The 22275-nt window shown below is 34.7% G+C and overlaps 1 protein-coding gene across 18 annotated transcripts in view; it reads left to right on the top strand.

Moving 5' to 3' along the window:
- Window positions 1-22275, top strand: part of MYCBP2 (MYC binding protein 2) — a 300050-nt gene that overhangs the window by 80888 nt on the left and 196887 nt on the right. For 17 of the 18 annotated variants that reach the window (XR_009451352.1, XM_059684883.1, XM_059684875.1 and 14 more), the window contains exons 9-17: window positions 1691-1764; window positions 1903-2041; window positions 3410-3486; window positions 5918-6122; window positions 7466-7630; window positions 9649-9807; window positions 15517-15721; window positions 18913-19058; window positions 19634-19735. Coding sequence is in view for 17 of the 18 variants with exons in the window: in XM_059684883.1 (XP_059540866.1) it covers window positions 1691-1764; window positions 1903-2041; window positions 3410-3486; window positions 5918-6122; window positions 7466-7630; window positions 9649-9807; window positions 15517-15721; window positions 18913-19058; window positions 19634-19735 (1272 nt within the window). In the remaining variant the exon portion in view is untranslated. The remainder of the gene's footprint in view (window positions 1-1690; window positions 1765-1902; window positions 2042-3409; window positions 3487-5917; window positions 6123-7465; window positions 7631-9648; window positions 9808-15516; window positions 15722-18912; window positions 19059-19633; window positions 19736-22275) is intronic. The other variant, XM_059684877.1, reaches the window with a different exon arrangement.

Here is a 22275-nt window from a genome sequence, read left to right as displayed (position 1 = left end):
AGCTACAGGCAGCTCTACCCTATAGCTTTATAATCAAGTACAAGCAGAAGTGAATTGTCTGGATATAGACAGAATTGAATACCATGTTTAAAATTGATATAAATCTGGTAATTCTTTGAGCTTCATGATCCACCTTGTCTTATAGTCTAGTTCATAAATTAGTTGTTTTAAACCTAGTATTGATGAACTCAAAACGTAATTTTTCCCCTATTGTCATTTTAGCCTTTATGTTGTTGGCATATTTTTTGTATTGTATCCTTATGTCATTTACTCTCCATGTCTGGTGACAGGTTGCCTCAGATCATGAGGGTTTTTGCTACTCTTCTTGCGCCGCTTCAGTCCTCACCCCTGCAATTATCTGAATTATAATGAGTTTTTCTTCTTTGCTTTTTAGTTTAAAATCTTACTGCTTAGAGCTTGAGAAGCATCTTTCTTGCGCCTCTTTGTATTCTGTACAGTGGACTAGGAACTCTTTCTTTCGATTTCTCCTCTCTTTGATTACCAAGTCTCTTGGGCTACCAGTGGGCCTTGTCTCCCAGTTTCTATTTCCAGTTTGTGATCACTGAATTCTCTATTTGGTAAGGGTCTGCCTGTGTTTTGCATATTTATAATAAAGAAGTATGCTAGTATGAAGCTCCTGGGCAAAGATACAGAGTAATCCATCTTATTTGGGTGGGTTCCATTACTGCATTCCAAAAACAGAATTTTATGTTTTGTTGATTCAGGTGCAAATAGAAATTAAATATTATTTTCTTGGTATTGTAAATTAATGGAGTGATTCATCCTAGTTCTCTGCAGTTATTTTGGGAAGCGTGTGTGCTTTTTTACTTGCTTGCTGAACATTTATTTTTCCAAAAGGATACAGTTTATGCTTAGATGTTGATTTTGCTTGTAGATTCATGTTATTTAGTAGCAGTCACTAACACATGCCCCAATGGTCCTTCTGTAATACTGGTATCCCTTGTTATAATCGCGCTTGTGCATTATTTTGATCAAAGTATATAGTATACTGTTCCACATACGGACATATTGACAAAATATGGCATTCCAGCCAAAATTTATGAGCACTTTCAGACAAAAAGAACTACATAAGCATAAATTTGTCTGTTCTATGAAGGATGAACATTTAAAAATTGTATAACATGCTAACTGTTAAAAATGCTGGGATTAAGCATGAAACGTCTAAGTAGAAACTGTAAACCCAGTTCTGTTTTATAAAGCAAGGGATATCTGTAGTTGGGCACCATAGACTCAAGTACAGAAGTTTTAGGTCTGTCGGTATTTTTCTGTGACACTAACACCTGTTATGTATGTCCGAGGAAGAGTGTTGCTTACATTCGCATGTGATTGTATTGAAATGATTATAACCTATGACTGTAGTTTGTTTATTGTGGTGCATGTTTATGATCAGACTTTAATACTAATTCATTTTGAAAGTAGGTGGGCTCTGAGTTTCTTGATTATGGAAGATTTATAAATGTAAGCACAAAATGTAATAAGTATTATTAGTTGAATTATTTAGTTCCTGCTAATTTGTAATTCTTTATTAAAAAGCACAGTCTCCCTTTGAGTTTAAGTTTATCCTTATTGCGTGGAAAAGTCTCATTCTGACTTCATCAGAGGAGTAAAGTCATTTTGTGAGGTGTTGATTTATAGTGTAAAATAATTACTTTTTCTTCCTTCTGCACAGATTGCCACACTGAAGGTCAAAATATTTTATTCACTGATGGAGAATATATTAATCAGATAGCTGCTTCAAGAGATGTAAGTACTCTGAATCATGAGTAGCTGATGTAAATGGAATCCCTTTCTTATCTATTACTTGATTTGTGTTAAATGGAATATAGAGCCTTAAAAGATCAATTTATGCAACATAATACTGTGGATGTTTTATTGTTTTAGGATGGCTTTGTTGTCAGAATATTTGCCACCAGCACTGAACCTGTTCTGCAACAAGAATTACAACTTAAACTGGCCAGAAAATGCTTACACGCCTGTGGTATCTCGCTATTTGATCTGGAAAAGGACTTGCATATTATAAGTAGGGTGGTCAAATAAGCCTTTATTCCATATTTTAATTTTTAAGTTCTTTATTCTTTTGAAGACTAGCACTGTTTTCAGCAGTGTAGCTTATATTTTAGCAGCTATTTTGCTGTTACTTTAAAGCACACTTATGAATTAATATGTATAAGTATCCAGGAAATATGGCCTTTAAACAGTACGATATATGAATGCCATTTTAAGGAAGTGACTAATAATTTTCCATTTTCATTTTCAATAGATCAAAAGAAAATAAGTTTACATTTGATAAGACTTAGATGGACAATGCTTATGGACATCATTAGTTTATATGCTCCATCTATATTCAATTGTTTAAAATTTGAACACTTCTTTTGTAAAATTTTACTACAGTGATATACATAGTTATCTTTTTGAAACATTTAATTTTGGTTTGAAAATATTTTTAGGATAGCCATAGAATGATCCTATAAATTGTGGAAATGGTAGTTGACCTAACAAATTGATTAACAATCTTTCATTTTGATACAGATATAGAGACAACTTCAGTGTATTTCTCAGACTTAGTGTAATTATTCTTGCAGTGTTGTAGTAGTGATTAGTACTACTAGTTTCCGTGGGGTTTCCCTTTTGAGTTAAACCTGCTGCAGGGTTAATAGTGCCACTTTTTAACATATAGTGATTTACTTTCATACTAATTGAATTTTGTAGTATTTTTTCATAGAAAAATATTGAATTGAAATTATAGTTTTTAAATTTAACAATGCTATGAGCTAATTAATTAGTAACTTGTATAATTGGACAAAATCATAAAATGTGCCATATATAATTATTTAATATTAGTTTTATAATTTGAAAATGCACACATATGTGCTCAAATTCATAAAAATTTTCTGTAGTAAAAAGCATGGAATGGAGAATTTGAAGTACCTTAATTCAGATATTTGCATGGCATTATTCATGCTCAAAGGTCTGGACAAACCTCATCAAGCTTTATATTTATTTATTTATAAACTAGACAGTATAATTGTGAGGATCAAATAGAATAAGGTTAAATGCATTCTATAATGTATGCGCACTAAAAATGTGTTATTCATTCAGTAATTCAAGGGATATTGCTGGCATTGCTTTAAAAAACTTTTTTATATTTAAAAAATTAATCTGACACTAGTTTGGAGCAAATTAAGAAGTTTATGGTGACCATATCTTCCCTTGGAGTAATGTACCTATTGTTAATAATTTTCAAAAATTCAGGCATATGACATTTTGTCGTACTTGTTTTTGTTTATATTAATTGAATTGACTTTTTAATTACTCAAAATAGTGCAAATTGTGTGTGAAAATATTTCTATTAAAATCATAGAATTTATTAGTCTTGTTGTATTATCAGGTACAGGATTTGATGAGGAGTCAGCAATTCTTGGCGCAGGACGAGAGTTTGCACTAATGAAAACGGCAAATGGAAAGGTAAATTACTATTTTAGGATTAAAAATTAACATTCTCTGCTTTAAGAGATAGTCGGTACAATCAGTTGATTAGTTTATATAGTTCACATGTGTAAACAATCATTTTAAATTTTGATTTAAATTATTTCGTGTTATATGGTAAAATTTTGTGCTAAAGTATGAAAGAAAATTGACATTTAAGAATATAAAACTTAATGAAATCTTATATTTTTATAAATATTTACTTTTTAATTATGGGACTCTGTGTAATTTTTTGAGTTGGGGATAAATTCACATTTTGTGTTTATTTTGATGAATAGGATATCCATTGCAAATTTCTATAAATGAGCAGAAATATATAGAATACAGGTTGGAGGAAGTAGGAGCATGTGTAATTCAGTTATAGATTGTTGAGGTCAATCTATGGAGTTGAAAACTTTTTTCTTATCTAGTGCCTGTGAGGATAAAGTAAGGTAATTAAAATAATTCTAAAATTTCTATGCAAATACAGTGTTTTTGTATGTAGGGCTTTTTATACTGGAGAAAATGACTTGAGAATTTTCTGAACTTGTTAAGTGTTTTGAGTTTTGAGTATATTTATTAAACATATTTTTCATATCTATTCAGGATACTTATAAAGTATCTTATAAAATTGAAAGATGATCTGTCAATCTGTGCCATGCTTCCATGCCTGTGGGCCTATTTTGTTTGTGGATTTATTTTGTTCATTAGATTACACCTATAAGTGAAATCATGTGATACTTGTCTTTCTCTGACTGGCTTATTTTACTTAGCATAATACTCTCCATGTCCCTCCATAGTGTCTCAAAGGGTAAGAGAAGAGATCCTTCTTTTGTACAGCTGCATAGTATTCCATTCTGTAAATGTATCACAGCTTTTTTTAATCTTCTCATCTACTTTGGACAGTTTGGCTGCTTTCAAATCTTAGCTATTGTAAATAGCATTCTTGTGAATATAGGGGTGCCTATATTCTTTCTGGTTGGTGTTTTGGGATTCTTAGGATATATTCCTGTAAGTGGGATCATTGGATCACATATTTAATTTTTTTAGGAAATTTCCATATACTTTTCCATAGTGGCTTACCAGTTTGCATTTCCACCATCAGTGTACTAGGTTCCCTTTTCTCTATATCCTTGCCAACACTTGTTGTTTGTTGATTTATTGGTGGTAGCCAATTTGGCAGGTGTGAGGTGATACCTCATTGTCATTTTAATTTGTATTCCTCTGATGATTAGTGCCTTTGAGCACTTTTTAATATGCTGTCCATATGTCCTCTTTGGAGAAGTGTCTACTTAGGTAGACACTTTTAAATTGGATTGTTTGTCTTCCTTTTGTTGAGTTTGAGTTGTAAACCAAGGAACAAAATAGGTCCAGAGGCATGGAAGCATGGCTAGGACTGATGGATCTCAGAGGGAAGTGTGTGTGTGTGTGTGTGTGTGTGTGTGTGTGTGTGTGTGTGTGTGTCGAGCCAGCTCAGACAAGGGTTCGAAAGCCTGAGTGAGGGTGGCGAATGGATGAAGAAGTGACAAAGAGAATAAGCTGGGTCTAGGTGGATCTTCCTGTGCCTGGCTGAGGCCACAGAGAGAGATCCAGAGGCAAGCTGAGCCTTAATTTTATAGCCAGAGGTGAACAAGGTAGTGGTCACCATAGTTACAATGTTCTTGTGAGTTTCACTTGTTTTGGCAGGGCTTGCTGCATCTCCCACAGCCCATTAGCTACCCAGATAAGATCTAGGGAGCCTCATAAGGTCAAGCCTAATTATGCTAAGAGGACTGTGCCCTCTAAGCTGGGACTTGTTTGTGGCTTTGCCAGCAGGTCAGATCGAGGCTTAACCCTATAGCCGCGCCCTACATATATGTGGGGGGGGGGGACGGGGGGGGCAGGGTGTGTGTGAGGGGAGACACAGAGAATAACCAAATAACTTATTTGCATATATGCATATTCCATGGACATAGGCAATAGCTTGGTTATGGCCTGAGGAGGGGCAGTGGGGGAAAATGGGGGACATCAACAATAAAGATAAATAATTTTTCTTAAAAAAAGCTAAATTAAATTAAGGCATCAATTTAATTTTTGTAGATTTTATTTTTGTAATACCCTCAACAATAAAGATAAATAATTTTTTAAAAGAAATACTAAAAAATAAAATAAAATTGAGAGACAAAAGATAAGTATTCTGAATAGATAGGAAAAACCTATTATGTCTTTTTGGAAAAATATGCCTGTTTCTCTCCTCAGCTCACATAAGTCAAATAGTATTAAAAAAGAGTTTGGGTTCTTGTTATTTTTGTTCTTCAATAAAACATGGAAGGTTGTTTTTTTCTGTCAAGTAAAACCTGGTGCACTACTACAAAAGTCATTTTAAGTCCTGTTTTCTATTCTTTCTTCTTCTTCTTCTTTTTTCTTTTTCTTTTTTTTTTTTAAATATCAGATCTATTACACTGGAAAATACCAGAGTCTTGGAATCAAACAAGGTGGTCCTTCAGCAGGAAAATGGGTTGAACTACCAATTACAAAATCTCCAAAGATTGTGCATTTTTCCGTTGGACATGATGGCTCTCATGCCCTTTTAGTTGCAGAAGATGGAAGCATATTTTTTACAGGATCTGCTAGTAAAGGAGAAGATGGAGAGTCAAGTAAGTTAACTAATCAACTGGATAGTCAGTAAAAATAGTGTAGAATTTATTAACATGAGGCATATCAATTTCAACTGCAGTTACCTCACCAAGTTACTAGAGAATTTTAAATTGGGGCTTATTCAGTTAATGGTGGGGTACTGTTTATTAAAGAACTGTGATTGCAGATTGTATTCTGCAGTTCATATGCATGAATTTTTATATGCTTTATGTTTACTTGGCTATTTCTCTGTTTTTGTCAGTTGTTACTATTTTTACAAACTTACTTATTTCAATATATTATTTTAAGTAACCCCAAATTTTTAGAGTAATATATATTTCAGAATAAAGTAAACCTTGTGTAACCTTCTGTATTAGTGTCAGTTATTGATGGATCACTGCTCTTGGTGTTATTTCTCTAAGATGAAAGCAAACCCTTAGCAATGAAGTCTTCCTCAAAGTGTCCTGTTTCTCTTTTTATAACCTCGCATTTACTTTATACAGTCTAGCACACTGGGGTAGCACCTTATGAGGAGTAGGTTTGAAGTCAACATCTAATGTAAAAATCATGTGTAAATAAAAAGACCTCGAAAGAAATCCCTTAAAATAGTCAGAAGCTTTAGCACAGCCACTTTTTCCTTCTAGCATTCAGAGTACCAAATAACACAGTTGCTGTGTGTATCTATGTGGACTGTGCTATATGAAAAGATATAATGGCATCTTTAAGTCCCAGAACTGTACCCCGCACAGCAGAATGTTTTATTCTGAAAGGCATGCAAAATTCGGGTTGAATAAAGAAACAGGAAGATGGATATTTCCCATATTTTACTGATTTTAGGGATTTAGGTTTGGAAAGCAGAGGTTGCTTGAATCCTCCACATTGAATTTATTTTCTTTCCCTCCTTCTGTATATTTCCCTTTCTTACATATTGACTATGTGTAGCTACTTAATATGTTTTGAGTGAATGAGGAACTGATTTTACTTTCAAGGTTCTAATATAAGAATATATGTAAGATAGAGTTTGAGAGAAAAGGGAATTTTTAAACATATGGTAATGAAATGGTTTTGATAACGTAAGTAGCTAATCTTGAGATTGGGCTTCCCAGAAGTTTGGTAGAAGATTATGTTTCCCATTGGGAATTTCATTGTGCTGCAAAGAAGAAGATATGGCACTGATAGCCTAAATTTAATTAACTGGATGAGGCTTGTAAGGTTGATACATTTTAATGAACATGTTGGGAAACCTAGGCCTTTGTGAAAATAAAGTGTGTCATAAGTGCAAATAACATGTCTTTTTCCCTTGTGGTTTATATACAAATTATTTTTACTTGTACATTGATGCCTTAATTTAACTTTTTTAAAGCTAAGAGCAGACGGCAATCAAAACCCTATAAACCTAAAAAGATAATTAAGATGGAAGGAAAAATTGTGGTGTATACAGCCTGCAATAATGGAAGTAGTTCTGTTATTTCTAAAGATGGAGAGTTATACATGTTTGGAAAAGATGCCATTTACTCTGATAGTTCAAGTAAGTTAAATTTAAATACTATTTCACTTTTATGCAAAGAAAGTTCAAGACTAGACATTATGTATTGCATAGATATGTCTAGAAAATTAATATTTGTAGATTGCTTTCTCTACATTTTTCACATTTACTTACAAATAAAACATTTTGTGATTCCTTCCTGTATTATTTTTGGGAACACACTCTAGTTTTATCAGAATGAATTATGGCACTTGGCTAGTGCAGCTGTATTTCAGCTGTTGCTTTATCTGGAAAGCTTTCCCTAAGCTCAGTTAGATGCTCACGTGACATGTTTCTGGTAGTGCTGTGGGGAAATTATTTGTATAACATAACTGATTTATATATGATAAATTACTTACCTCCTCTCCTCCCCCTGTTAGGTAGTTAGGGAGAGATTCTCTTTCCCTTATTTACTACTAGAGGCCCGGTGCACTGGTGGGGTTCCTCAGCTTGGCCTGTGGGGATTGGGCCGAAACTGGCTCTCCAACATCTCCCGAGGGGTCCCAGATTGCAAGAGGGTGTAGGCCAGGCCGAGGGACCCCACCGGTGCATGATTGGGGCAGGGAGGGACCACGGGAGGGCTCCAGGGAGTGTCCAGCCCATCTCTCCCATCCTGATCAGCCAGACCCCAGCAGCAAACTAACCTACTGGTTGGAGCATTTGCACCCTGGTGGTCAGTTTGCATCATAGCAACTGGTTGAATGGTCAAACGAATGATCAAGACACTTAGCATATTAGGCTTTTATTACATAGTACTAGAAGCCCATTGCATGAAGATTCGCGCAATAGGCCTTCCTTCCCCTGGCTGCCGGCACTGGTTTTCCTCTAGCACCCAGGACCCAGGCCTTTGGTCCAGCCGCAGCGGAGATGCCAAACCTCAAGGCTAGGCTTTTCCCTTCCGGCCACAGTGAGGCTTGGCTTTTCACCTCCTGCCACAACGAGGCTTGGTTTCTTCACTGCGGCTGCAGCAGAAAAGCCAAGCCTCTTCAGTCTTCAGTCTTCACTTCAGCTGGAGCCTTCTGTCTTTGCTCCACTCCTGCATATGCAAATTAACCGCCATCTTTGTTGGGTTAATTTGCATATTCACTCTGATTGACTGGTGAGCGTAGCGGAGTGACACCAATTTTCATGTTTCTCTTTTATTAGCGTAGATTATATCCCCAGTGCCCAGCACAGCGTCTGGTACATAATAAGGGCTCAAGAATTACTTGTTAAGTGATTGAGTGACATGTAAAACAAAAGTTTAAGAAGTGAATATGAAGGATAGAACTAACCAGATAGTTTTTTATTTATGAATTTTGATTTTAAAAACATTTGTTTGCTAGGTTTTCTTTCTGGCACTTAGAATTGAGTATAATGATTGGGCAACCCACTTAGAAGGTGTTTATATGAGGTAAATATGTAAAGCCTAGGGAAATGACATATAACAAACATTCATAGCAATTATTAAGTTGAACTGTGCTCAGGTGATATGTGAGTTGCTTAATGTGGTAATAATTAGATTTGTAGTTGGCCTTTATGTCAAATGAATCAAAATTTTGGGATGGGGTCATGTATAGTTTAAAAATAATACTCAGTGTAACTATTGCTTGCTAAAATCCTTTTGGCTAGGGATTCATTATAACATTATAAAATTAATTTAGTACCAGTCTTATGGCCACTTATTTCTCATTTTGGTGGGTTATTTTATCCCAGAAATGAAAAGTTCTGCATTGAGCCCTGGTGTTGTTTGGCTAAGTGGTTAGAGCATCGGCCCTTGGACCCAAAGGTCACAGTTCAATTCCCTGTCAAGGGTGTGTTTGATCCCCGGCTCCAGTTGAGGAGTGTGTGGGAGGCAACCAGTGTCTCTCTCACATCGATGTTTCTCTCTCCCCCATTTCCTTCCCTTCCATTCTCTAAGATCAATTGAAAAAATATCTTCGGGTGAGGATCTAAAAAAAAAAAAAAAAGTTCAGCATTGAGGTGGTAGGCTCAGAAAGGCTTTTTTGTTGTTTCTTATTAAATTCATATCTTTCCTATAGGTTTGGTAACAGATTTGAAGGGCCATTTTGTAATTCAGGTAGCTATGGGCAAAGCACACACTTGTGTTTTAATGAAGAATGGAGAAGTTTGGACCTTTGGTGTAAATAATAAAGGACAGTGTGGACGAGACACTGGTGCCATGAACCAAGGTGGGAAAGGTAGGTGTTACTGTATTAATGTTAAATTGTGTGTAGCCTTTTCATTAGCTTTTCAGAACAACATGGTAAAGAATCTTACTATTTTCAAAACAAATGACTCCTTGATTTCACACTCACAAATTAGGAAAACCACTGAATTTCTTGTTTATTTGACAGTATATCACTGGAATAATCAACTATACTTTACACCTTTAATTTCTGAGCAAGTGTTTTTTACTTGTATGTTTTCTTAATTTTATATAAATATAAGAGCACTTCTTTGATTTAGCATCTTTGGTGACTAAATTTTTCTAAAAAAGCGTTTTTCAAACCATTTTTGGCAGCAGTCTGTCTGGCAAGTATTATCTTCCTGTTTAACAGTATATGCTGCCTGTAATTCAGTCAGTTCTTAACAATTGAGAATGATCCTTAAGAATATTTGACCCTTTATCAAGTCATAAATTGTGGATACCCCCCATCCACCGTATCCTTTGCTTAAACACTAAAGGTATTGAAGGTAAGAGAGGCACTGATCCATGCTTGTGATTTTGTTTTTGTTATAGTTTGTGTCTACTTCATTCTTGCTCTCAAGTTTTACTGTAGCTGCTATCAGTGCCTTCTTATACCCTTTCCTCCAATGTCTGGTTTTCTTTTTTTAATTTTGTGTGGACTTGAGAATAGGAAATATATACATATTATTAGAACTAAGTATTAAGCTGTGTTTAAAATACAAATACTTTAAACTGTGGCCTACATAGTTTCAGGATTAATATTTGTTTAAATTAACAAAATCAAGTTTAGCTCTTTGGGGGTCTTCTTGATGGCAGACTCATCTGGATATTAAAGCCTACTGGTTTTTTTCCCCCCTTAGCTTCTTTATATATGTGTGTTTTTAAAATTCTTTAGTTTTTTTTTTAATTCTTTTGTTTTTAAAAGAGTAAGTCTGTTAGAGGAATATTAATTTTTTAAAAAGAAGGAAGAACAAAAGAAAAAAAAGAAATGGATAACTCCAAAATAGAAATATTGCTAAACTAGTGAACCACAGTTTTAGATAAGACCTACTAGGCAAAGAGGAGAGAACCCTTTTAGTTTCCTCTATTTAAGTATGTATTCAAATTATGTTTTATAAGAGTTGTGAAATGAACAAAATTGTTTCTTTATTATTCTGAAACTTTTGTGAAATTTGGCATACATTTACAACTATATTGTAGATTCTTAGTGTAAATTTTGTAATAACCAAAATTAAATTGTTAAAATATTTTTTATTTATTAGAAGTCACACCTATTCTGTAAGTATTGAATTAGAAAGCATGCGAATATAGTAGTGTAAGACACATAATGAGTACAGATTGCTGACTCATGAAGAACATAAAGGGATTTTTAAAAGTTTAAAAAACTTGAAAAGTATAGAAAATAATACTGAAATATTAAAAAGTTGTATGTCTACCACTGTATCTTACAGTTTTTCAATCTAAAAAATTATAGATAAGATTCCAGTGTCCTGTATTCCTATTCCAAGGCTTAATATTATACTCTCTCTCCAGAACTAACCACATCATGACTTTGATTAATATTCTTTCAGTCGTGTTCTATTTATTTTTTCTTTTTAAATTTTATTTACTTATTTGTTTGTTTGCTTCTTTATTTTAAAATCTTTATTGTTGAGAATAGTACAGATGACCTTCTTTTACCCCCCATGGCCCCTTCCATCTGGTTCCCTCCCCACCCCAAGCTTTCACCATAGGTAATGTCTGTGTCCATAGGTAATGCATATATGCATATAAGATCTTTGTTTAATCTCTCCCCCCCTTATCCCCTTCCCTCTGAAAATCATCAGTCTGTTCCATTTCCATGTCTCTGATTCTATTTTATTCACCAGTTTATTCTGTTCATTAGATGTTTTTAAAATATATATTTTATTGATTTTTTACAGAGTGGAAGGGAGAGGGATAGAGAGTTAGAAACATTGATGAGAGAGAAACATCAATCAGCTGCCTCCTGCACACTCCCTACTGGGATGTGCCCACAACCAAGGTACATGCCCTTGACCGGAATCGAACCTGAGACCCTTGAGTCTGCAGGCTGACGCTCTATCTACTGAGCCAAACTGGTTAGGGCTCATTAGATTTTTTATTTCTTTATTTTGATTTTTAGAATCAATTGTTGATAGGTATTTATTGCCTTTTTATTGTTCATATTTTTTATCTTTTTCTTCTTCTTCTTCCTCTTCTTAAAGAATACCCTTTAACATTTCATGTAATACTGGTTTGGTGGTGATGAACTCCTTTTGCTTTTTCTTGTCTGTGAAGCTCTTTATCTGACCTTCAATTCTAAATGATAGCTTTGCTGGGTAGAGTAATCTTGGTTATAGGTTTTTGTTATTCATCACTTTGAATATTTCTTGCCACTCCCTTCTGGCCTGCATAGTTTCTGTTGAGAAATAAGTTTACAGTCATATGGGTACTCCCTTGTAGGTTGTTCTTATATTTTATGTGAAATACATTGCACACATATATTTTACAAATAAAAGTAAAGTACTTTATAAGTGCTTATCTAGAAGCAACCAAACGACCAGTTGACTGGTCGAGCGGTTGCTATGATGCTCACTGACCACCAGGGGGCAGACACTCAACGCAGGAGCTGCCTCCTGGTGGTCAGTGTGCTCCCACAGCAAACCCACTGTAGTTGGCTAACCTCTTGTGGTTCCTTGCCCTGGCAGGCCGAGCCTCCCACAGCCCCTCCCCACGGCCAACCTCCCTCGGCCCCATTCGGGGCCCCTGAACGCCAGCCAGTCTGAGGGACCCCACCCATGCACGAATTCATGCATTGGGCCTCTAGTCTATTCATATTTTTCTGCAAATTTTTTTTTTTGTCTTTTCACCATCATGTTTGAAATATGTCCATGTTGGTACACATAAAACTAGATGATTCATGTTAATTGCTGTGTAATAAAAACCATAACACTACCATACCACAATATATTCATTCTCCTGCTAATAAATGAATTTATTTCTAATTTTTCACTATTATAAATAATTTTAAAACCTTTATACATATTTCTTACTAAACATGTGAGACTTTTTCTAGTGAAATTACTATGCTATAAATTTCAGCTTTGTGCTAGATTTTTCTTGGAAGAGATTGTACCAATTTATACTCTTACTAATAGAGTTTGATTTTCCACATTACTCAAGTAGTCAATATTGACAGACTCTGATTTTTGCCAGTGTAATGGCTGTGACGTTGTAATTTTTTACTTGTTATATTGAAGTATAATATATATGCAGAAAAATACACCTAGCATAGGTATGTATTTTTATGAATTTTCACAAACTGAACATATTCTTGTAATCTGCACCCAGGTCAAGAAAGTTTCTTAACAGTACCCAAAGAAGGCCCTTTTATGTTCCTCTCCAGTTGCTATCCTCCTCTTCAGTTAACACTGTACATTACTTTTGCATACTTTTGTACTTTATAGATGGAATCATGTAGTATCAATTCTTTTATGTCTGGTTTCTTTTCACTCAGCTTTACTTTCATGAGATTCATCTATGTTGACATGGTTAGCTGTAAGTTGTTCATTCTCATCATTGTGTAGTTTTAAATTGTGTAAATATGCCTCAGTTTTAAAACTTTTGCTAGTATTATGGGCATTTGGGTAATTTCTAGTTTGGGTTATTATGAATAGTATTGCTCTGAACATTTCTAGTAAATATTGGTGAAAATATGTTTGCATTTCTTTGGGATATACAATTAGGAGGAAAATTGCTGGGTCTCTCATTTTTCTTTTAATTTGCATTCCATTGGTTATGAATTGTGAGTTAGACTATCTTTTCAAATTTTTCTTATTTTTCTAGCTTTTTCTTATTAATTTGTAGGAATATTTAATATATTATGTTGTATGTGTTACAAATATTTTTTACTAACTTGTGGATTCTCTCTTTTATATTTATGGTTTTACTTGTATATAATTTTTCAATTTTGATGGCAAGTTTTTTGTATGTTTTTTTTTAATAAATTTTTGCTTTATGTAGTTAGGTTGGGCCTTTTTTCCATATGGATGAGAGTGTGCTTTTCTACTTGGCAATGTGATTGATATTGCTTTGAATTTTAGAGATTATTTTTAGGATAATAATTATAGTACAGTTGGGATGATTAAGTAATATATATAGACCCAGATAAGTGTTCAATATATTTTAGCTCCTGTTCTTATGAAAAATAGTCACTTTGGCCGTCTTTCGGATTGCTTTATTTTAACTGTAGACATGCATAGTTATCCAATACATGGTTATCTAATTTTCCAGCCTGTACATAGATTAGAAGTGGCAAAAATAAAAAAGGTTATATATCCCATGAGTTTATTTCTTGATTAGACAGACCTATATACTGAGTCTATTATAGGTGTAAGTGATAAAAGAGAATAAGGTTGACTAAGTTAAGAGGTAACGTGAGTAAGGTAATACCTTGTCTTTGAGGATCTAAGTCTAATAGAAAAGACAGAGATTAAAAATAATTACCTGATTCCTACAGATTTGTTATTTTATTATATGCTCGTGTAGCACTATATGTTCCTTTATAAGTCTATCAAAGTTGTAGATTTACTCTTTTCTGTATGGTTGTTCAATTAATGTGTGTCTTTATCACTAAGTTATAAGGTTTATAATAAATAGTTCATTATCATAGTCCTCAGTGCCTAAAGCAGAGACCTACAAGCCATCTGCTCAATAGCCTGTTTTTGTATGGCCTTCCAAGCTAAAAATGGATTTATACTTTTAAAGGGTTATTTTTAAAAAGTGTGACACGGACTTAATATGACCCATAAAGCCTGTATTATTCACCATCTGGCCCTTTACAAAAAATGTTTTGTCTGCCATCAAGGGAAATGCCCACGGCATTTAGGTAGGTATTCAGTAAAAAAAGAATAGTTGAAGGAATTATAACACAGTTAAGTTGTAATTGAGGTATAAACAGGTTTAAGAAGATAGTGACTGTTTCCTTCAGAAAAGTGGTAAGTGCTTTCCTTGGAAATGACTTCTGAGCTGAGTTTTTGAGGGCTGAAAACCTTTCTGGTTGATGAGGCGTAGAGAGGCAGGTATATGAGGTAGAAAGAGAAATGGAGCAGGAATGAGCAAAGGCCCAGAGCATGAGAAAGGACACAGGATGCTTAGAAAGCAGAGGGAATTTAGGTTCGGGTAGAATGTAGTTTGCATCGAAGAAGTGAGTTTGGAGAAAATTGGGAGCCATCTTGTGAATGACTGTATCTTGCTGAGGAATTTTGTAAATTATGAAGTCGTAGGAACAAGTATATGTTTTACAAAGCTGATTGCTAGCAGTGGGAGGATGTTCTAGTTGGAAGGACTCTTGGCTTAAAGTGTGGTTAGGAATCATTCTTTGGTCTATTGTACAGAAGTGTTGGCAGTAAAGATGGAAAAGAGGGACTAAAATTAAAATCCAAAAAAATTAAAAATATGATTGACAGAAAGCACCAACAGCTAAGAGATTTTTCTGTCTTCCCTCTTTTTGCAGAAAAGGAAATGGGGAGAGCACTTATTAGTAGTCCCTCAACTAAATTTTATTTTTCTTGCTCTTATATTTTAGCATTTCTTTGTATACTCATTTGGATTAGTATATGTTATATATACATACAGTATTTAATTGGGAAATACAAATGTCAGTTTTTTAGACATGGAAATAATCTACTAAAATGTTATAAATTGATCTCTCAAATAGGGTTTGGAGTTGAAAATATGGCCACAGCAATGGATGAAGACCTAGAAGAAGAACTAGATGAAAAAGATGAGAAGTCTATGATGTGCCCTCCAGGCATGCATAAGTGGAAGCTGGAGCAGTGCATGGTGTGTACTGTCTGTGGAGACTGTACAGGTTATGGAGCCAGCTGTGTCAGTAGTGGGCGTCCAGACAGAGTTCCTGGAGGGTAAGAAAAAGAATTAATATTGAAGAAATAAAAAGTTACTAGAAAATGCATATAACACATTTCTTTTCAAAATTATTTCAGAGTATTCTGTGTTATTTCTTTTTTTATTTTTCATTTTTAATCCTCACCTGAGGACATACTTAGAGTAGGGGTGGGGAATTATAATCAATTCCAATTTAGTGTCATTTTTATATAATTTGATCCATTTAAAGCATTATTTTTAAAAAGGTCATCTTTTTCAAGGCTTGGGCTGTGCCTTAATTTGTATTTTTTTTTTAAAAAAAAAATATGTTTTTATTGATTTCAGAGAAAGGAAGAGAAAGGGACAATGATGCGAGAGAATCATTGATGGGCTGCCTCCTACACGCCCCACATTGGGGATTGAGCCTGCAACTGGGGCATGTGCCCTGACCAAGGAATCGAACCATAACCTCCTGGTTCATAGGTTGAAGCTCAACCACTGAGCCATTTGTATTCTTTCTAAGACTGCTTTAATAACACATACGAATTTTTTTCTGAGTAGAATTGTAAAAAAACATACACATATAGAATGTTTTATTAGGGATATAGCCTTTTAAATTGAATTTACTTTTTGTAATTTTAGGAGTTCTAGGAACTATCATGGCTCAAGTTGCATTGCACCTGTTATATATAGTTTTTATTCTTACTGGACCACTTTTTTTTTTTTTTCAGAGTCTGTATTGTCATTTTAAAGTTAAGGTGTGAGTTAGGCACAATCAGAATGCAGATTTTTCCCTAGAATGTTAAGGAAGATTTTGATTCTTATTTTTGTGTTGCCATTTGTAGCCAATGTAACATAATGGGGTATCCTTTGCAAGATTGAATTAATTATGGTAGATCTTTGTATTATGATATATCTGATCTTTATAAGATCAGATTTTGATAATTAGCTTACTTTGGAGATTAAAGGGAATCTTGTGGGAAAAATATCAGCCATGGTGAGGACAGCCAACCAACCCCTATAGTTGACCTTCCTATTTGACATCTCCTTAGTATAGTCAGGTGCTTCTTCCCAAATAATGTCTGGATCTACTTGGAGTACATTCCCAGAATTATACTATGGCTAACATAGTGAAACAGATCTTAAATAGCAGGTCTTTTCTCTTAAACTACTGAAACACTATGATTTTTAAACAGTACATTTGATTTGCTTTTTTAGTATATGTTAAAATATTTTGGCTCTCTTTATTAAAGGATAATTTTTCTTTTTTACCTTTTTTTTTGTTGTTGTTAATCCTCACCCAAGGATATTTTTTCCATTGATTTTTAGAAAGTGGAAGGGAGAGAGAGAGAAAGATAGACTGGTTGCCTCCCGCACCACATGCCTGGACCAGGTCAGGAATTGAACCTGCAACCCAAGTGTGTGTCCTTGACTGGGAATTGAACCTGTGACCCTTTGGTGCATGGGCCAATGCTCTAATCACTGAGCTGCCAACCAGAGCTAAAGATAATATTTCTTTTATAAGGAGTTGAAATTTATCCTCCTGGAGATGTCTTAATCTATTTCCATTAAAATTAAATGTCTCCAATATCTGAATTTAAGTAATCGATGCATATTATAAATGAATTTATAATTCTCTTGTCCTTCCTAAAATTATTCATTCTTCTTTATATGCTTCTCCCCCTGAGATTTACTGTCAGTTTTCAATAATTATTTATAGATCAAATGGACAATACCTAACCAAGTACAATAATTTATTTACTAATGAAGCAGAAATGAATACATGAATAAAGTCAACATAGGAATTTGTGCCGGGACACTAAGCACTATTAAACATGACTTCAGTTATAAAATTATGACTATATATTTTAGAATAAGTTTAAAAATAAACATTATTTTTTAAATAGTGCCCACATACAATTCAGTAGGGCTTTTAAAAAATATATATTTTATTGATTTTTTACAGAGAGGAAGGGAGAGGGATAGACAGTTAGAAACATCGATGGGTGAGAAACATCGATCAGCTGCCTCCTGCACACCCCCAACTCGGGATGTGCCCGCAACCAAGGTACATGCCTTTGACTGGAATTGAACCTGGGACCTTTCAGTCCACAGGCCAACGCTCTAGCCACTGAGCCAAACCAGTTAGGGCATTAGGGCTTTATTTTTTATTTATATATATTTCATTGATTTTTTACAGAAAGGAAGGGAGAGGAATAGAGAGTTAGAAACATCCATGAGAGAGAAACATCGATCCGCTGCCTCCTGCACACTCCTTACTGGTGATGTGCCCTCAACCAAGGTACATGCCCTTGACCGAAACCTAACCTGGTCCACAGGCTGACTCTCCATCCACCAAGCCAAACTGGCCAGGGCTCAGTAGGGCTTTTTATCCTTTTTAGGATAGGGAGGGAAATGGAGACTAATACATTAAGCTGGCAAGGTGGGCTGTCAACACCTCCCTTAACTTATCTGGTAGGTAGGAATATTTGTTTGTTTACTAACCAAGCCATCCAGACCACTTAATAGTAAAGCTGCTGGTCCTTCAATAATTGTGAAAACGTGAAAAATACTTGTTAATAGCAGCTTTGAAGATAGAATACGTTTGTATTTTCTGTAGAAATATGAGGAACTTAATAAACTTTTGTTTTTAATTATTCATCTATTCATACCTTTCCTTAAAAATTGACACATCCTGCTCCTGATCTGAAGGGTTAATTTCATTTTTGCCTCATTTAATTTAATCTCAAAAATGCAGAAAAGTGTTTTTTTTTAATTGTTTATTCTTGAAAGTATTACATATGTCCCCTTCCCCCTCATTGTCCTCTCCCAGCCTGCCCCTGCTCCCCAGCCCTAGCTTCCCCCCACCCCCCATTGTCTATGTCCATTGGTTGTGAACATAGGGATGCATATATCCTTTCTGATTGGTGTTTCTGACTTTTTGGAATATATCCCTAGAAGCGGGATTACTGGGTCAAATGGGAGTTCCATTTTTAATTTTTTGAGGAAACTCCATACTGTTTCCCACAGTGGCTGCACCAGTCTGCATTCCCACCAGCAGTGTACAAGGGTTCCCTTTTCTCCACATCCTTGCCAGCACTTGTTGTTTTTTGATTTGTTGATGATAGCCATTCTGACAGGTGTGAGATGGTACCTCATATAGAAAAGTGTTTTAAGGAAAGAGTAGAAGGATTTCAGTTAATTCTTTTTTTTGTTTGTTTGTTTTAAGTATCTGTGGTTGTGGTTCCGGAGAATCTGGCTGTGCTGTGTGTGGATGTTGCAAGGCTTGTGCAAGAGAGTTGGATGGTCAAGAGGCAAGACAAAGAGGAATTCTTGATGCGGTGAAAGAGATGATACCTTTAGACCTTCTATTAGGTAATTTGCTTTATTGTACCAAACATCTTGTCCTCAACTCAGTAATAAGGATAGTTTATACAATTTCTATTAGGTATGTGCTAAAAAGTTAAGATGATCCTATTTAATGAAAGGCTAATATGCTATTGTCCCTTTGGGAGTTCAACAGACCAGAAGTTCGACCGCTCGCTATGACATGCACTGACCACCAGGGGGCAGTGCAGAACAGAGGAAGGCCCCAGCTGGCAGCCGGAAGGCCCTGATAGGCCCTGATTGCCAGCCAGGCTTAGGGAACCTACCTGTGCATGAATTTCATGCACCGGGCCTCTAGTAGTTAATAATATAATACCACATGTATTGTAACTAAAAATATGTTATTAATAAAGGGAAGAAATTCTTTTTTTCTTTTTTGCTAAGATTTTTGCATTAAAAATAATTTGTTTTAGACTATTTTTGTTAGCTTTTATGTTATTGAATTTCATCTAGTTCTGTTACATCTATTATCATATCTATTATATTATGTGTTTGTGTGTGTATAAACATATATCTGTATATATTTATAAATCTATATATAAATTTTTTTGGTCAATCATTAGCTGTCCCAGTGCCTGGGGTTAACATTGAAGAACACCTTCAGTTAAGACAAGAAGAAAAACGGCAGCGAGTAATCAGGAGACACAGATTAGAGGAAGGAAGAGGTAAGATGTAGCTGCAGAGAAAAAGTATTTGAAAATCCATTTTCTTACCCTCTGCTGAGACCACTAAAGATACAGAATAGGCTGATTTGGTAAGAAATTGAAGTTAAAGTTAGTAGCATTCTAGTACTCGTGAAAATAATGTGAAAATATTCAGGGTATTTATGATTGTGCTAATTAATAACATACATTTAATTCAGTACAGTAAAGTATTTATGGCAAAAATCAATTGTTTTAAGAATTGTTGTGCCATCAGCCAAGCATTAAAAACTATTAGCAATGGCAATTATTTAAAAACTATAAATTCTAAGAACTAGTTCTTCACCCAGATTTTGGAATCATCTATCCTATATAATAAAAGGCAAATATGCAAATTGTGCCCTCGGGAGTTCAACCAGCAGACCGGGAGTTTGATTGCTCACTATGGTGTGTGCTGATCATGAGGGGGCGGTGTGGAACATGTTGGGCAACCAGCGGTGGAGGTGGGGTGCTGAGGGAGCAAGGGAAAGAGGAGGCGGGAAGTGGGGAGGCAGGGAGGCCGAGAGGCGAGGACCGTGCGGTGGCGGTGCACGGGTGGTGAAGCAAGGAGGAGGCAGGGAGGCAGGGAACCTGATTGGCCCTGATTGCCGGCCAGGCCTAGGGACCCTACCAGTGCACGAATTTCATGCTCCGGGCCTCTAGTTTAATTATAATCTAGATTTTCTGTTTTCTAACTAATTTGTAATCATTATCATTTGGGCATAGTCCTACTACCTTTCATTTCAATCCAGTGCATAGCTATACTTTTATATGTCTTTTTTGTTTGTTTGTTTGAAAAATCTTATTCTGGTTATGTACAAGAAGGAGTGTATGCAGGTGTTAATTGTGAAGATAGGTTTATTATTTAACTAGTCCTCATTGTTTATGATAATTTTTCAGGATAAGTTAAATTTAATGGTGGTTATAATAGGTGTTTGAGTATATATACAATAAACAAATAAATATGTGTTACTAAAGCTCTTTATGCCTAATAGAATCTTTTTGTTGTAGGATTAAGATGGATTATTACAGAGGTTTGTGATTTTATTTCTCTGCTAGGCAAAAGATTGATTAGAAACATTTATTGATATTGTATATTTTAAATACTTATTAGAAATTATATATTATTTAATACATGATATAGGGCCTATTATTCATTAACCATCATTACAAATTGTTTTTTCTAGGCAGTTTTTAATGTAAAATGTAATAAGCAATAAATTATATAGCACAAGTAGTATATTCCATTTTTATTACACTTAAGTTGTAAAATATATGCTTGGATTACTCTTTATCAGAGCCTGATAAGCAGTGTTGATTAATTGGTAACAGTGATTATTTGCTGTTGGTTTGGCTTTGTTTACATAAAATCTTTGCATTTAAATGATATTTTAATGAGATTAATGTATATACTGTCATTATTTACATAATAAAAATACATGGAAAATTGCACATTAAATGTTTTATAGAAAATAGGGTAAAATTTAACTTTTGGTTCTTAATGACATATGGTAATTGGATGGTAATTCCTCAGTATGATTTGCCTAAAGTTAATTATCAGTGTATCTTTTTACTACCTGTTTTTTCTCTTTTTAAAACTATTAGGTTGAATCATATGAATTGACCTACAAAACTCACCAAATCCTTGTGATGGCATTTTTCACTTGCCTAATGTTGTGTATTTTGTTAATCTTTTTTCTATAAAAAGCTGTTCTTCTCTTGCTAGAGTATATTCTGCATGTCAAAAGTAAAGACATTGATTATGCATTGGTTATTCAACAAAACTTTGTAATTGCAGAATATTCTTTTACCATTTATTTTTAAAATGTAAACTCTAATCTTTTATAAAGATTTAAAACTCTATTACTTAAATATTTACAGAATTTATGTTGTTGTATCTGATTTTATAAGCACAGACTCAGGTTCCAGGTTGGGAAGCAACCGATAGATGTTTCTCTCTCACATCGATGTTTCTCTGCCTCTGTCCCCCTTTCTTTCTCTTTCTCTAAAAAATAATAATAATAATAAAATCAGTAAACATCCTCAGGTGAAGATTAAAAAGTATCTATTTATAGATATATATAGAGATTGGTTCTAAGGCATTAATATTTTAACTTTGTTTTAAAAAATACTTTTAATTGGATGGAGGAATCCCTTTTAGGTACTATGCTTTAATTATTTCAGCTCAGGGGTTATTTAAGTGCTCTCAAAGGGACCGACTTGACTTGGGCTTTAGTTACAATTGCCTATTCTTGCCCTGACTCAGTTGGTTGAACGTCATCCCATGCACAAAAGGTCGTAGGTTCAATTCTAGGTCAGAGCACATACCCAGGTTGTGGGTTTGGACTCCTGTCAGAGTGTGTGCAGGAGGCAACCAATCTTTTTTTATCCTCTCTCTCTTCCTTTCTCTCTCTCTCGCTCAAATCATTAAAAATATATTTCAAAAAGTGGACCCATAACAATTAACCAAGAAATGTAGTACTTAAAACACACACACAATTACCTTTTCTCAGGTCCCATCCCAG

The sequence above is a fragment of the Myotis daubentonii genome, chromosome 2, assembly GCF_963259705.1.
Source record: "Myotis daubentonii chromosome 2, mMyoDau2.1, whole genome shotgun sequence".
In the NCBI taxonomy this organism is placed as follows: domain Eukaryota; kingdom Metazoa; phylum Chordata; class Mammalia; order Chiroptera; family Vespertilionidae; genus Myotis; species Myotis daubentonii.
This window is presented reverse-complemented; position numbering and strand designations above follow the sequence as displayed.